A 15,097-nucleotide genomic window follows, 5' to 3' on the forward strand; every position below is an offset into this window, starting at 1 on the left:
GTTCCCCACACAGTTCCCACACAGCTCCCCACACACAGCTACACACACACACAGTTCCACACACACAGTTCCACACACACAGCTCCACACACACAACTCCACACACAGTTCCCCACACAGCCCCCCACAGTTCTACACACACAGCTCCACACACACAGTTCCACATGCACAGCTCCACACACAGTTCTACACACAGTTACACACACACAGCTCCCCACACAGCTCCTCACACAGCTCCCCACACAGCTCCCCACATAGTTCCACACACACAGTTCCACACACACAGCTCCACACACAGCTCCACACACAGCTCCACACACACTGTTCCACACACACAGCTCCACACACACAGTTACACACACAGTTCCACACACACTGTTCCACACACACAGCTCCCCATACACAGCTCCACACACAGTTCCACACACACAGTTCCACACACAGCTCCACACACACAGTTCCACACACACGGTTCCACACACACAGCTCCACACACACAGTTCCACACACAGTTACACACACACAGCTCCACACACACAGTTCCCCACACAGTTCCACACACAGCTCCACACACACTGTTCCACACACACAGCTCCACACACAGCTCCACACACAGCTCCACACACACAGTTCCACACACACGGTTCCACACACAGTTACACACACAGTTCCACACACACAGCTCCACACACACAGTTCCCCACACAGTTCCACACACAGCTCCACACACACTGTTCCACACACACAGCTCCACACACAGCTCCACACACGGTTCCACACACAGTTCCACACACAACTCCACAAGCAGTTCCACACAGTTCCTCACAGTCCCGCACAATCTGCACAGCGGATCGTTCTCTCCTCCCTCCCCACGCTGCTCCACGCCGCTCCACGCCGCTCCATGCCATTCCCTCACAGTTTCACACGGTTATCACAGCTTCTCACAGTTCACTCCACTCCACACGCAATTCCCCGCACAGGTCCTCAGTCTCATGCAGTCCCACGCAGTGTCTCATGCCGTTTCCCATACGCTTCCTCTCCTGTTCCCACACAGTTCCTCACAGTTCCTCATACGGCCCTCAGTTCCTCACCTGGCTCCCACTCGGGTCCCCCACACCATTCTCCACAGTTCCCCACTCAGTCCCCATGCCTTCTCACAGTTCTTCATACAGCCTCACAGGTGTTCTTAGTCTCTTGGAACTCCTCCCACAGGCCCACACAGCTCTTCACAATTCACACAGTTCTCTGTCCCCAGAGAGCCACTGCCAAGTTCCCGGTGTGTTTCCCAGTGAGCACGTCGCGACTCCTCACAGTGGCGCCCGCCCTGTCTCATGCATTCCCACGCTGGCTCACTCCGTTCCTGCCCGGTCCCTCGAACGGTTTCACGGCTGCACACGCGGTTCCTCACACAGTCCCCAGCCTCGCCCCAGGCAGCTTCACACATGGCGCCCTCCGTGGCACCGCCCAGTCCACACATGCTCGTCTCCCCACCCTGGCCCCATCACACCTATGGCTGCTCAGAGTCTAGCACGCCTGTCACCCTCTTCCTCTCATGGCTCCCCAGCCCTCTCCATGCCCGAGGGGCTCCTCCGCACCCCTCTCAGCTCCTCCCAGGGCCCCCACGCCCCCCCAGGCCACCCTTTCCCACCTCAGCATCTCCCAGCAGCCTCCGCCCCAGGCCCTGCCATGAGGCCACCCCAGACGCCCTCTGTCCACGTAGACAAGGCACCTCATGGGGCCTCCCACACCTGTTTTCTTCCTTCCCAGGATCCACCCCCATGTCGCCCATCTCCCAGTGCACTCACTGCCCACCCCGCCCCTCACCACAGGGCACCAATGCAGTGCAGACGCCACCACCAGCGTCCAGCCCCCGCCCCAGGGCTGAAGGAAGCCACTTACCTTGTTGGGTCCGGAGTCCTGAAAAGGAAGAGACAGAGAGAGGCTGAGGCCCGGAGCGAGGCTGGCGCAGGCTGTGGGGGCGGAAGAGCAGGTGGCCCAGATCCCTTGCCCCGGCCGTGACTCAGGTTCTACCGCCCCATGGTCTCCTCGACAGCAGCTCCCCCGGGGCAGGGTCCCCCCAGGGCTGCCCTTCCCTGGCCCAGGCCATTGGTGGTGCTGGGGGACAGGGCTGTCTGCTGCATGGGGCCAACCGTGGCCACGGCCCCAATTTACAGGCGGGGAAACTGAGGGTCCCGGGAGAAACCAGGGCCACTACCCCTTCTCCAGCATGTGACACTCTGGCCATCTCTGGGCTCTCCCTTGAACCCAGCCACCTCCCAGACACATGGCCTGGAAACAGGGGTGACAGGGGCAGGATAGGGGCCCCAAAGACCCCCGGGGGTCTGGCTGCAGAAGCCGGGCTGGGCCACTCACCATTTCAGCCAGGGCGGAGATAACCTTGCCCAGGGTGGTCAGCGACTTGTTGATGTTGGCCCCTTCCTGCAGGCAGAAAAGACGGGGGTTGGGACACCGGGGACCCCTGGGGCCTCCTGCTCTGCAGGGACACCTTGCGTGGACCTGTGCAGTGTGGAGCAGAGGCCACCACCGCAGCTGCTGATCTCTGCGGCCACAGACACATGGGGTGCCCTGGCAGAAAGCCAGCTGGAGCCTCTGACCAGGAGCACGTCCCCCAGTGTTGCCTTCAGGCCATAAAAACCCTGATACCATCCCGTGTCCCCCTGAAATGCTTCCGAGGCCCCTGCCCAAACATCAGGTGCTGAGGCCAGCGGGGATCGAGGAAACACACTCCTTCCTGACCCCGGCACTGCTTCCCTAGGGGTGCCCCGACCTCCCCAGGGAAGACCCGGCCTCTGGCGCAAAATCCTCAGGGCCCGAAAGAGGCCACCGCCCCGCCAAGCCCCTGACCTGTGTGCCCAGCGCTGGTGTCCCAGGCACAGCCCTCAGTTGCTGGCAGCCCAAGACCCCAGCCTATGCCCACCCTCCCTGCACGGGCTCATCTTCAGGGTGGCCCTGGTCCCTGGGACCCCAACAGAGCCCTCCTGCCACCCACCCTGGAGCAGGCCAGGTGTGGACACGGGGCCCACTGCAGTCCCTGCATGGCAGCGTGGTCCCTACCTTGAGGCGCGTGCCCTTGGCTCCCGTGGAGTCGGCCCGCTCACTCCCAGCCAGGTCCACCAGGCTGATTTTGCTCACCTGAAACAGCAGAGGCATCACATACACGAGAGGCCGCAAGATGCACGGGGGCGTCCCAGGACCCCTGGGCAAGATCTCCATGGCTACTGAAGGAGCCCCGGCCAAGCGTCCCCTCCGCAAGGCGCCACCCCTCCCCAGGCCCAGCAGTCCTGACCCCGCAGTTTCCACCTGCACCTCCGTCCCAGCTCTCCCCACGCCCTGCCCGAATGAGTGCGCAGCCACCTCCCCAGGGGAGCATGGGCGCTGCCACCACACACTGGGCGCTTTTCACACAAGGGCGCACTCGCTCCCCACGGCACCCACGAGGTGCGACTGTCACTGTCCTCACTTCCACAGATGGTGCTCAGTGTCCGTGGTGGGATTGGAACCCAGCTCCAGGAGGCCCTGGCCCTGCTCAGCCACTTCACGGGCCATGGCTGCACCTAGCAAAGTGGGCACCAGCCAGGCTCCCAACAGGGGTACCTGCAGCCTGGGGTGGGAGACCCTGCACCGAGAGGCCCGGCCCCTCCTGAGCCACAGCTGAAAGGCAGGACTTGCCCACAGACACCGCAGGACCCCCTCAGTGCCCACCAGCGAGGGCAGCAGGGCAGGCAGCTGGGCCGACCTCGTCCAGCTTCACCCCCATCTGTCCCCCAACCCACCTCAGCCATCCTGAGACCCCGCTCACTGTTTGATGGAGTCCCGGTCAGGAGGATGTGCCTGGCAGACCTCCAGCACCATCTGGGACTGAGCAGCCCTCCCTCTACTCAGCACCTTTGTGCTCCCCACGCGGCTGCCTGAACGAGCCCCCAACCGGGAGGTGGCTGAGGTGCCCCCAGGCCTGGATGGCTGGGGCGCGAGGGCAGGGGGCAGAGTCAGAGATGGTCAGGGAGAGGCTGGGTGCCCTCCCACTGCCCCTCCCAGAAGCCTGGACTGGCTCTCCAGGCAAAAGCCCCAGAAGACGGATCCCTGGCCTGGTCCGTGGAGAAGGCCAAGGCACGGGAGGAGGGCCCCCGGGGCAGGGCGAGGGACGTCCGCACTCGGTGCCAGTGTGAGTGTGAGGACACTGCCCGCCCCGCACAGGCCAGCATTGGGCCCAATGTCCTTGTGCTGCCCCCACTGGCCTGACCTCCACCCCCACCCCGACCACCAGCCACTGCCCTCGGTGGCACCGCCTGTGAGGCCATTCACTCACCTTCTCCGTGGTGATGTTGGTCTCTGCATCATGGCGCTTCTGGGTGAAAATGATGTTGAAGACAGCGTGGGAGCGGCTGCTGGTCTCATTCATGTTGGTGGCCGCCACGGTCCTGAGGAGCAGAAAGCCACACACGGTTACCCCACGTCCTGTGGCCGGGTGCAAGTTCACGAACCAGGTCATTGGGGGGCAGCTCCCCCAGACCCCAGGGGCCGCCCTGCCGGTCCTGGCACTGATGGTGCCTCCTGCCAGGACTCCAGCAGGGCCCACGGCCACCTGCCCACAGTGGCATCCTCAGCCCCAGCCCTTGCCTAGTGTATTCAGGGCAGCAGTGGCTGGGGAAGCGTCCCACTCCTGGGCACAGAGAAGCCCATGCAGTGCCCAGCTGGGCAGGAGCCCTCCATGGCCATGATATGGGAGGGGAAGGGGCTGTCCACTGTCCACCCCACCATGGCCCACACCCATGGCTCTGGGAAGCCAAGGAGCCTGCCACACCCCACAGGAGGTGTCACAGGTCAGCAGGGCAGTCCTCCAGAATGGGAAGCCCAAGACTGCTGAGGGTGGCCTGGAGTTGGTCCCAATGCCACCCTGACTTGCCAGGGACCTCAGGAAAGGCTCCCAAGACTCAGCGGATGGCATGCGGCAGCCCAGGGCCCGCTCCAGCAAGGGGTCACAGCGATGGCCAGGGTGCGCTGTGGGTCTCATCAGGAACAGCACCGCCACCCACTGGCCCTTGTGGGGCCACCGAAGGGGTGCAGGATGGCGCAGAGTGTGACTCACGACCTCAGGAGCTGAGAGTGACAGGGACCATCACCTCACCCTCAGGAAGTCCTGGGTGGCGGAGGGGGTCTGTTGCCATGACAACCAGGGCATCCCAGGCAGGAGGCCCAGGGCAGGAGAGGCCAAGGAGCTGGGTTGCTTATTGCTGTAGCACTGTGCAGCCAACCGCCCCCCACATGCCCCCCGACCCCAGCACGCTGGCCCCCACACAGAATCTGGACCCCTGGGACTGGCAGAACAGCTGCCCCACCAAGGCAGCAGCCACAGATGCTGCTAGAGGAAAGGCTCCCAAGACTCAGCGGATGGCATGCGGCAGCCCAGGGCCCGCTCCAGCAAGGGGTCACAGCGATGGCCAGGGTGCGCTGTGGGTCTCATCAGGAACAGCACCGCCACCCACTGGCCCTTGTGGGGCCACCGAAGGGGTGCAGGATGGCGCAGAGTGTGACTCACGACCTCAGGAGCTGAGAGTGACAGGGACCATCACCTCACCCTCAGGAAGTCCTGGGTGGCGGAGGGGTCTGTTGCCATGACAACCAGGGCATCCCAGGCAGGAGGCCCAGGGCAGGAGAGGCCAAGGAGCTGGGTTGCTTATTGCTGTAGCACTGTGCAGCCAACCGCCCCCCACATGCCCCCCGACCCCAGCACGCTGGCCCCCACACAGAATCTGGACCCCTGGGACTGGCAGAACAGCTGCCCCACCAAGGCAGCAGCCACAGATGCTGCTAGCAGCCCCTGGGTGCCTCAGCTAGAGGACGCAGACCCCCGTGAAGGAGAAGCCCCATGAAGCTGATGGTGTCCCCTGCACAGGGGCGCCCTCGGCCTCTCTTGGGCTGGCACAGGCCTGAACAACCTTGGGCTCAGGAGGCCACACCTCCACGGGGCACAGATGGACCCTACAGAAAAGGGCCAGGATGGAGGCGGAGGGGCTTCCTCCGGGGAGAGGCAGCGGGACAGGAGGGCAGGGAGGATCAGCGAGTCACCCCACCCACCTGGCCTTGTTCCCTGAGTCCATGAGGTCCTGGATGTCATTGTAGGAGGTGACAGCCAGCTTGGAGAGGTCCTCAACATAGGGCCCCAGCAGTGGGTGCTCCCTCACGCGAAGGTTGCCCTTGTTCTTGGGGTTCAGGAGGTCACGGACACGCTCACAGTAAATCTCCATGTAGCTGACCTGCGGGGCAGAGCCAGGCCGTCAGGGACCCCTGAGGCCAGGGAGTGAGGCTGCCACTGGGGGACCCCCTGAGTGATGGGGTAGGGGCCAGCATCAGGACTCCTGACTGAGGGGGTGGGGGCCGCCATCAGGACCCCTGAGTGAGGGGTGGGGCCGCCATCAGGACCCCTGACTGAGGGGTGGGGCCGCCATCAGGACCCCTGAGTGAGAAGGTGGGCGCCACCTGCTGGGCAGCGGACTCCCAGTCTGCAGCTCCTGTGTGTATGTGCAAGGCAGGGGTGTCAATCCGGCCTCCCTCACCACCGCCATCCTGGGCTCTAGGACACACGCATGCCAGGGCCACCCCGCCACAGCAGGCATGGCCAGGCCCTGAGTCTGAGGTGCCTGTCCCTGCCCCAGCACAGAGCAGCTGCTGGAGAAACACCTGCTAGGTGGGGATCACCTCGTCACTCTGTGTTTTGGGGGTCTCGAGCCCTGCCCAGGCCCGTCGTCTTGCCTGCCACTTGAATGAGCGAGGGACAAGCTGGGTGCGGAGACCCGTGGTGGGCACTCACTTTGCATCAGAAAAGCACTGCCAGCCACACGGGATTCCCAGCCCTGCCCCAGGGGCCGACAGCAGGCGGGGGGGCCCTACCTCCACCGAGTAGGACATGTTGTCATTGGTCGTGTCGTTGATCCGAGAGAAGAGGTCCTCGCAGAGCTGCAGGAATGGGGGAACAGTCAGCCAGGGAGGGCTGGGGCTGCTCCCTGGATTCCCGCCCCTTGCGATGCTGTGGGCAGCCTGCGCCAGGCGGGATGCCACCCTCGCAGGCCCCTCTTGCAACCTCACCACACACGTCATGGTAAAGGCACTGAGAAAGTCTGTAGCCGAGGAGCCAGTGTCTCTCTTTTAACTCAGGGGTCCCTAGCTGGTATCTGGTCCTTTCCTGTGTGTTGTCTACCCCTCCCCCTGGCTCTGCCATCCTACAGACATCTCAGCTATGTCCCTTCCCTCAGCAGGCAAAGTACCAGTGACCAACTCAGGTCCAGAGACCTGCCCAGGGGAATGGCTGGGGACTCAGGGTTCCTGCAGCAAATGAACTGCTGTGTCTGGTGTTTGGTCACCTCTGTCCTGAGCACCTCTCTCTGCCCACACCGCCAGCCCTCACACCCTCAGAGATCAGCTGCCCCAGCCAGGGCTCTCCCAGCTGCTGTCCTAGGCACATGATCAAGGTGGACCCTGTCCAAGGCCAGGGCCCTTCCCGCACCTAGGGCCTGGGTCTGCAGCTTCACAGCCACATCTGGCTGTCACCTGCCCCAACCCCACCGTCGACCCAGCTGGCCTTCCCCTCCTGACTCCCTGCTCTCTGGGGGCTGCTCTCAGGGGCGCCGGGCCCAGAGTTCTCAGTCTCAGCTTGTCCCGCCCCATCCGCCGGGGCTACCCCCGCCCCTGCCCCCCGCCTCGTGCCTGCGGGATGATGCCCTGCTGGTCTTTCTCCTGCTTGCCCATCATGGTGTAGGACTTGCCGGCACCCGTCTGCCCGTAGGCGAAGATGCACACGTTGTATCCCTCAAAGGCGTGCTGCAGCATCTCCTCGCCAATGTCCCGGTACACCTGCTTCTGCGATGCATAGTTGATGTCCTCAGGCTGGAGGACAAGGAAGGAACGAAGCTGCAGGAGGCTGGGTGCACTCAAGGCTCAGCCCTTCATGTCCGTGGAGCCAGAGGGTGCCCAGGGCCTCAGGGTGCCAGGGCAGCACAGCAGGGAGGGATGCCTAACCCCCATCCTATTCCTGCCTGTGGGGTAGCTTCTTGGAGGAGGAGCCTTCTGTGTCACAGATGAGAGATGAAGAGCGGCTGGCCAGGCAGGAGGCAGGATGGGTTCCAGTAGAGGGAACAGCATGTGAAAGTCCCAAAGGTGGGACCTCAAAACCAAAGTAAGTTCCATGTGACCGTGACAAGCAGGGGTGACAAGAGCTGGGACTGGGGGCAGAGTGCGAAGACCCAGAGACCCCACAGGCTGGGCTACGGCACCTGGACACTGTCCTGAGGGCAGTGGGGCGCTTTCGGCAGGGGCACAGGGTGGTTGGCTGGGGGTCATCCTGGAAGGAGGACGGACTGGATGGGGAAGGCAGAAGCAGGGAACCCTGGGGCTGTTATGGGGGGCAGGTGTTCAGAGATATAGACATGAGGGGCTTAGATAAGGAGGCTGCATGTCTTCTAGAAGGGTCCAGGAGCTGGCAGGTGGAGGACGGGGCTCAGTGTGGACTGGACGGGGGAGGAGGGAAGGAGAAGAGTCCAGGGGTCTCCTGGGCTCCCAGAGTGCAGGGCACAGCATCCAGGCAGGCTCAGGGTCAGCTTTGGGCATTCTGACTTTGGGACGTCTGGGGAAAAGTCACCAGCAGGTGGACAGACAGTTCTGACCCTGGAAACTCCCCACAGGGAGCTGAAGGCCCCTCAGTCCCTGCAGCCTCCATCACTGCCTTCGCTGGGGACCCTGCATGGGCCGCTCAGGGTGACCTTGCAGGGGAGCACGGTGGGGTCCTCGCCCGTTAGAGAGGAATGAGCGGCTCAGAGAGGTTGAGGGACCCTGAGGGCCACACAGCCTGCACACTGCTGCCCCGCCTCCCCCGACCCAGGGTCCCCGCTTACCGAGGTGTGCGACCAGTAGGAGTAGTCAAAGCTGAAGCTTTTGGGCGTCTCCTTGGGCTGTTTGGGATTCACAATGGCTGCGGGAGGAACACAGGTGGTCAGCGCTGTGCTGAGAGGGACCCTGACTAGCGGGAGGGACACAGGTGGTCAGCGCTGTGCTGAGAGGGACCCTGACTAGCGGGAGGGACACAGGTGGTCAGCGCTGTGCTGAGAGGGACCCTGACTAGCTGGCATCTACAGTCCAAGGTTGGGAAGTCGTCCTGAGAGGCCTTGGGCCCCCAACAAGCCAGGCCCCCAAATTGGAGGGGACCTAGGACCCCACTCCCAGGCAGACGACCTGTCTCTGCCCCCTCTTTATGGTGGGCCCTACCACATACAAACACCCGAGGGCACCACCCTATCAGCCTGCAAGGCTCTGCGTCCTTCTCCCACAAAGTCCAACTGGCTCCCCTCAAAGGCAGCCACCCAGGGAGGATCCTTCCCACCTGCAAGCCGCAGCCCCTCCATCTCTGGAGTTCACCCTGGGCTCACAGCCCCTGCCCTGCCCTGCCCCCTGCCTCGGCCCTTCCGCTCTGGCTCAGCATGCACGTGCCTGAGAAGTGCTGGAAGCTTGGATGTCCATCACGTTTGTGTCATGCCCGTGTGGTTCTTCTAGGCTTGCTACTCTGAACAGAGCTCTATGGGACTGTCTTCTGCCAGAGTCCGTCCTCCCTCTCCCTCCTCCACCCAACTTCAAGCCCAATCCCAGGCACCCTGGGTTGGCTTTAGAAAGTGCTCGCAGAATGTCTGTTCATCAAACCCAGAACAAATCCATGAACACGTGATGATGTCGCTGCCCACAGCCGGCGCCTGGGGGATTTCCCAGGAGCTGTCCCAATGTGAGTGTCCCAGGAGCTCCTCCCACCCACACAGCCTGCAGGTGTCTCAGGGATGCAGCACCAGCACCGCCACCTTCCATCCTTGCCCCAGTGTTTCCCTGGCCCTGGACAGATCTGGACCCTGCAGGCTGTGTGTCCTCAGTGGCCAGAAGGAAGGACAGGACCCGCTGCCCCCTGGAACACTGTCTGAGCCCAGAATCAGTGTTGACAGAGGCCCGGAGGCCTGAGGCAGTCCCCTCCCAGGTTCTCACCCCCAGGAGGAACACTAGCCAATCTTGGTCAGGGAGCCCCTGGAGACCATCACCATCACATCAGCAAACCTGAAGAATGAAGCCCTCATGGCACCATCCCATGCTTGCAGAAGAAGGCTGGAGATGAGGCTCTGTCTGCCCCGCATTGGTTTTTCTCAGCCAACGTGGGCTGGGGGCCAGCGGCACAGCCTCCAGGATGCCCGCACCCTCCATGCCAGCATGCATCCTGGGGACCTGCCACCAGGACCACGGAGAATAAAATACTCCAGTTATAAATTAAACTGTGTCCCCCCACCCAATTTCATATTTTGAAGTCTTCACCCCTAGTATCTCAGAATAGGATCACATTTGGAGATAAAGTTGCTGCAGATGTAATTAGTTAAGATGAGGTCCTACTCCATGAAGATGGGCCCTAATCTAGTGCTGCCATGTCCTTATAAAAGAGGAGATTTGGAGACAGATGTGCACAGGGAGGGTGCCATGAGAACACGAGGGCAGAGATCAGGGTGATGACAAGCTAGGAATGCCAGAAGCAGCCGGCAAGCCCCAGAAGCTGGAGGGCTTGGACAAGTGCCCCTCATGGCTCAGGAACAGCCACCCCTGCCACCACCTTGATCTCAGACCAGACTTCTGGCCTCCAGAATCACAAGACAGTACACTTCTGTTTGTGGTGCTTCCTTATGACAGCTCGGGGCACTGAGACACCCTCTGCCTGTCCACACTCTGCTGTTGCCCCAGGCTCGGTGGTTTTGCGGGCAGGCACCTGGGCTGTGTTCTCTGGCCAAGCGTCCTGCTGACAGCAGACATCACTGGCAGCCCTGTCCCCAGGGCAGATCCAACTTCAGGTCCCACCTGGACCCCCATCCCTGGCCTGAGGATTTCCAGGAAACACCCAGGCACCCTGGGCAGCCAGCAGGAGGGAGCCGGGGACTGACCATCACAGCCCTATCCTCGGAGGTGAGGGAGGCCACATCCGTGCTGTGTCCAGGAGTAGAGGCAGAGAGGAGGCCGAGCTGCCCTGACTTCAATGCCTTACAGGACTCAGGCAACGGCCAGGACCCAGGCAACAGCACCCGTGGTGCCACCTCCAGAACCCCAGCACGGATCAGCCAGCGCTGTGGAAACAATGGCAGTGCCTTCCTGAGCGCAGCCCGGCTGGGCCTCCCAGCTCTGACAGAGAGGCCTGGGACCCCTTGCTCAAGCCAGCAACAACACCCCGTCCACCTCATCCCCTCACCCCGCGGCACTTGGGCCCAGCTCCCCGCACAGGCCTGGCCCCCATCCCCACACCCCTTTCTGCTCCATCCACCCTTCGCCTCACCCCGCTGCACTTGGGCCTGGCTCCCCGCACAGGCCTGGCCCCCATCCCCACACCCCTTCCTGCTCCATCCACCCCCTCGCCTCACCCCGCTGCACCCAGGTCGGGCTCCCCGCACAGGCTGGGACCCCATCCCCACACCCCTTCCTGCCCCATCCACCCCCTCGCCTCACCCCGCTGCACCCAGGTCGGGCTCCCCGCACAGGCTGGGACCCCATCCCCACACCCCTTCCTGCCCCATCCACCCCCTCGCCTCACCCCGCTGCACCCAGGTCGGGCTCCCCGCACAGGCTGGGACCCCATCCCCACACCCCCACTAGCCCTTGCTCCTTGTCCAGCCCTGGATGCCAACCTTGCTCAGATGAAGCCCTGGTGCCACACCCGACATGGGCCATGAGCTCCATGAGGTGGGGGCCCCCGGGACAGGGCACAGGTGGTACCCAAGGAATGCCAGGTAGGTGGGGGACGGAGGGCAGCATGGGTGAGTGGGCAGGAGTGGGGCCTAGTCACAGCTGTAAATGGCCCATAGGAGAATCCCTCAGGCCTGCTTGTCCTGGGCCCGCACCCCTCCCAGGCCTGTGTTGTGACCGGGACCCCCACCCCACCCTGGCCCTGTCTCCACCCGCATCCCAGGCCCCGTATTCTGGCTGGGACCCCCACCCTACCCTGTCCCCAACCCCGCCCCCAGGCCATGTATTATGTCCAGGACCCCACCCCACCCTGGCCCTGACCCATCCCCTCCCAGGCCTGTGTTGTGGCTGGGACCCCCACCCCACCCTAGCCCTGCCACCCTTCCCACACCCTGTGCTGTGGCTAGGAACCATTCTCTGTCACTACAGATGGGCCCCAATTTCCAGAGAGAGGAGGTCCTCTCCCCAGGTCACACGACACACAGCCAGACTAGAAGGCAGGGTCCCCACAACACCTCCCAGCCCTGAGGTCCGCCAGGCCTGTGGAGACAGGCAGTCCCTCTTTCAGCAGGCTGCTTCTCACAGAGACCTCCCCAATTCTGCTGGAGAAAGAGCTTTTTTTTTTTTTTTGCCAGGGTCTGGAATTTTTTCCTTGTGCAGGTTTGAGGAAGGAAGAGGGAGAAACAGGTCCTCCTGGGGCTTGCTGGGCTGGGCTCTTCAACCAGCCCCTTTAGGGCCCCCATCTCCTCCCGCCCTGGGCTCTGGCCAGGCCCCCAGAGCTGGGCCCCTCCGAGGCCGGCGAGGTGCCCAGTATCAGGCAGCCTTCCCAGGGCTCTGCATGGGCCTGCAAAGGGCTGGACGCTGAGACAACAGAGACAGCAGGGGGAGGGGTAGAGGGAGGAGTTCGGGGAGCTGGAGGAAGTGGGACAGGAAAGGAATGGAACACAGCCCTTTTCTCAGAGTCTCAGCGTCCCTGCGGCCTTGAGCACCAGGTGTGAGGGCTGAGCTGAGCTGGCTCTCCCTGACGGAGCCTGCTGTGGGCCGAGCGTGTCCCCAGATTCATATGCAATGCCCTGACCCCCAACCAGATGGCATTTGGAGATGGGGCCTTGTTTGGTGATGAAGGTGAGACAAAGCCACGAAGTCGGGGACATCATGGTGGGATGAGCGACTTTAAGAAGGGGAAGGGACCCGAGTTCCCTGGGCCAGGCAAGGACACAGCAGGAAGGCAGCGTCTGCAGGCTGGGAAGACAGCCCTCTCACAATCCAGACCTGCGGCGCCTTGATTGGACTTCCACCTCCAGACCGCTGAGAAGGGAACATCTGCTGTTTAAGACGCCCACTCTGCAGCGCGCCCGGACCTCGGAGTCGGGCCTCCACAACAGGGGGAGACATTTCTGTCGTTTGAAGCCACTCAGTACATAACCCTTTGTAACAGCAGCTCCAGGGACCACGTGGGTGCCACTGCTGCCTGTGTGGAGGGGCTTGTCCAGCTCCCCGACTGCTCAGGATTGGGGGAGCCCACAGTGGAAGCCGGGGACCTGGGGTCACGCCCACCCTGGGTCCAAGTCCCCACCTGTGGGCGAGGGCAGGGATGAGAGGCCACCCCCACCCTGGGCCTCCTCTGCATGGCCAGAAGAGTATAGAAATGATTGGGGATCTCAGGGAGTCCCCGGCACTACCCCTCACTACCGCACAGGTGGGGAAACGGAGGCCTAAAGGTATGCCATCCAGCCAGTGTCACACAGTGAGTAAGTCATGAGTGCAGCCAGGCCCCTCACTCCAGGAACTCACTTCAGGGGCCGCACATGGCTGAGGGGCCACATCCCAAGCCAGCCTCCAGCATCTGCAGAATGGCTGGGCAGGCTCAGGGCCCTCATGTCCTCCGGTCCTCAGAGCAGAGAATGTGACGTGAGGAGACAGGAGGAGGACAGAAGCACTCACGCTCAACTTCTGACCCCAGGCCAACCCACACCAGCTCGGCCAGGCCGGACCGAAGTGCACCTAACGGACAGCTAGGCCAGCTCACAAAACTGCTAGGTTTGGTGTGTTCAAATGAAGAGGATTATTTATGCAGGTGATGATTACAGGATGACAGTTAAATTTACTTTCAAATGCTTCGAATTTCTGCACCACAGCGGAGCTACAAGGCACGCTTTAGAGGGGGGGCCTCTCCTCGTGTTTTGAGATTCCAGGAATAGTCAGCAGCTACACCAGGCAGGCAGGGCAGGCTGGCCAGGTCACCTCCCCATGACATTCTCTGAGGGGCCTGGCACAACCCCCACCATCTTCCAAGGGAACTGGCACACCAGCCAGGGCAGCCACTCCCAGTTCTATTGATCTGAGCAGCAGCTGAGAAGTCACCAGGGACAGTGGCTCCTGTGAGTGCTTCTGGCAGGTGGGCATCCACCTGCACCCTCTCATGCCCTGTCTGCAGGTGTCCTCCTGGGCTTGTTCTGGGGCAGGTCAACCCTCTGGAACACCCTGGTCCCTCAACCACCATGAGAAAAGCCCATGACCACCTTCCTCCGGCAGGCTTCCCTGCGCCAGGGCCAGGGGACATCCTTCTCTCCTGAGCTCCCTCAGCCCTTCACCCAGATTTCTGACATGGCTTCCAGCACTTTCTTCCAAAACCACCAGTGGTTTGCTTTCTCCAAAATGAAAAAAGCTTTCCTAGAGATTTTTCCTGATTATTCATTCTTCTGCCACTCTTTTCCCTCACCCCACCTCGCTGTCTCCCACGCACACGTACATCCAGTGCACACAGGACCTGCAGCAAGTGCCTATCTGCCCTCTACCTACATACAGCCTCACTCTTGGGCTCTGTGCTGACCTTTGCCCCCTTCCCCACAATATTGTGTGGCATTTTCCCAAGGCTGTAAGCACAAGGCTTTCAGGAGCACTCGAGTCCACTGCTGGGACAGACTTACCCTCTCAGCAGCTCCCAGCTAGCGGGCATTTGGGCAGTTGTCCCGGGCTTGGTAAAATAGCACCAGGGTGAACGTTTCAAATGCACACCTTTGAACACTTGCTGGATAATCTTTGTTGCGTTTCATGGAAGCAGCCTGGTGAGGTCGGCATCACACGTCTGATATATATCACCAAGCCGCCCCCAGCAAGCGGCCTGGGTGCCTGTCCCTGCCACACTCACAACCTGCCTTTTACAAGTGGGCCGACCTGGGGCCCTGGCTGTCTTGGTGCGTTGTTGGCTACAGTGGGCAGGACACTGATCTCATGTGTTGTCTTGGCTCTGTGGCCCTTCATTTTCCCGAGGATGAAGGTGACGATGCCTGAAACATTCCAGGTGTCCTGGAGGAAACACCCTGGCGGGCTC

At 62.1% G+C, this 15,097-nt stretch overlaps 1 protein-coding gene across 2 annotated transcripts in view; it reads right to left on the reverse strand.

The window, feature by feature from the left end:
• KIF1A (kinesin family member 1A) overlaps positions 1-15,097 on the reverse strand; it is a 108,445-nt gene that overhangs the window by 66,673 nt on the left and 26,675 nt on the right. For both annotated transcript variants that reach the window (XM_017860698.1, XM_017860697.1), the window contains exons 3-10: positions 8,907-8,983; positions 7,723-7,902; positions 6,910-6,975; positions 6,097-6,275; positions 4,328-4,439; positions 3,076-3,153; positions 2,374-2,439; positions 1,900-1,917 (exon numbers count right to left, since the gene is read on the reverse strand). In XM_017860698.1, the coding sequence (XP_017716187.1) occupies positions 1,900-1,917; positions 2,374-2,439; positions 3,076-3,153; positions 4,328-4,439; positions 6,097-6,275; positions 6,910-6,975; positions 7,723-7,902; positions 8,907-8,983 (776 nt within the window). The remainder of the gene's footprint in view (positions 1-1,899; positions 1,918-2,373; positions 2,440-3,075; positions 3,154-4,327; positions 4,440-6,096; positions 6,276-6,909; positions 6,976-7,722; positions 7,903-8,906; positions 8,984-15,097) is intronic.

This window comes from Rhinopithecus bieti, unplaced genomic scaffold (assembly GCF_001698545.2).
Source record: "Rhinopithecus bieti isolate Rb0 unplaced genomic scaffold, ASM169854v2 scaffold_56246, whole genome shotgun sequence".
Taxonomy (NCBI): Eukaryota; Metazoa; Chordata; class Mammalia; order Primates; family Cercopithecidae; genus Rhinopithecus; species Rhinopithecus bieti.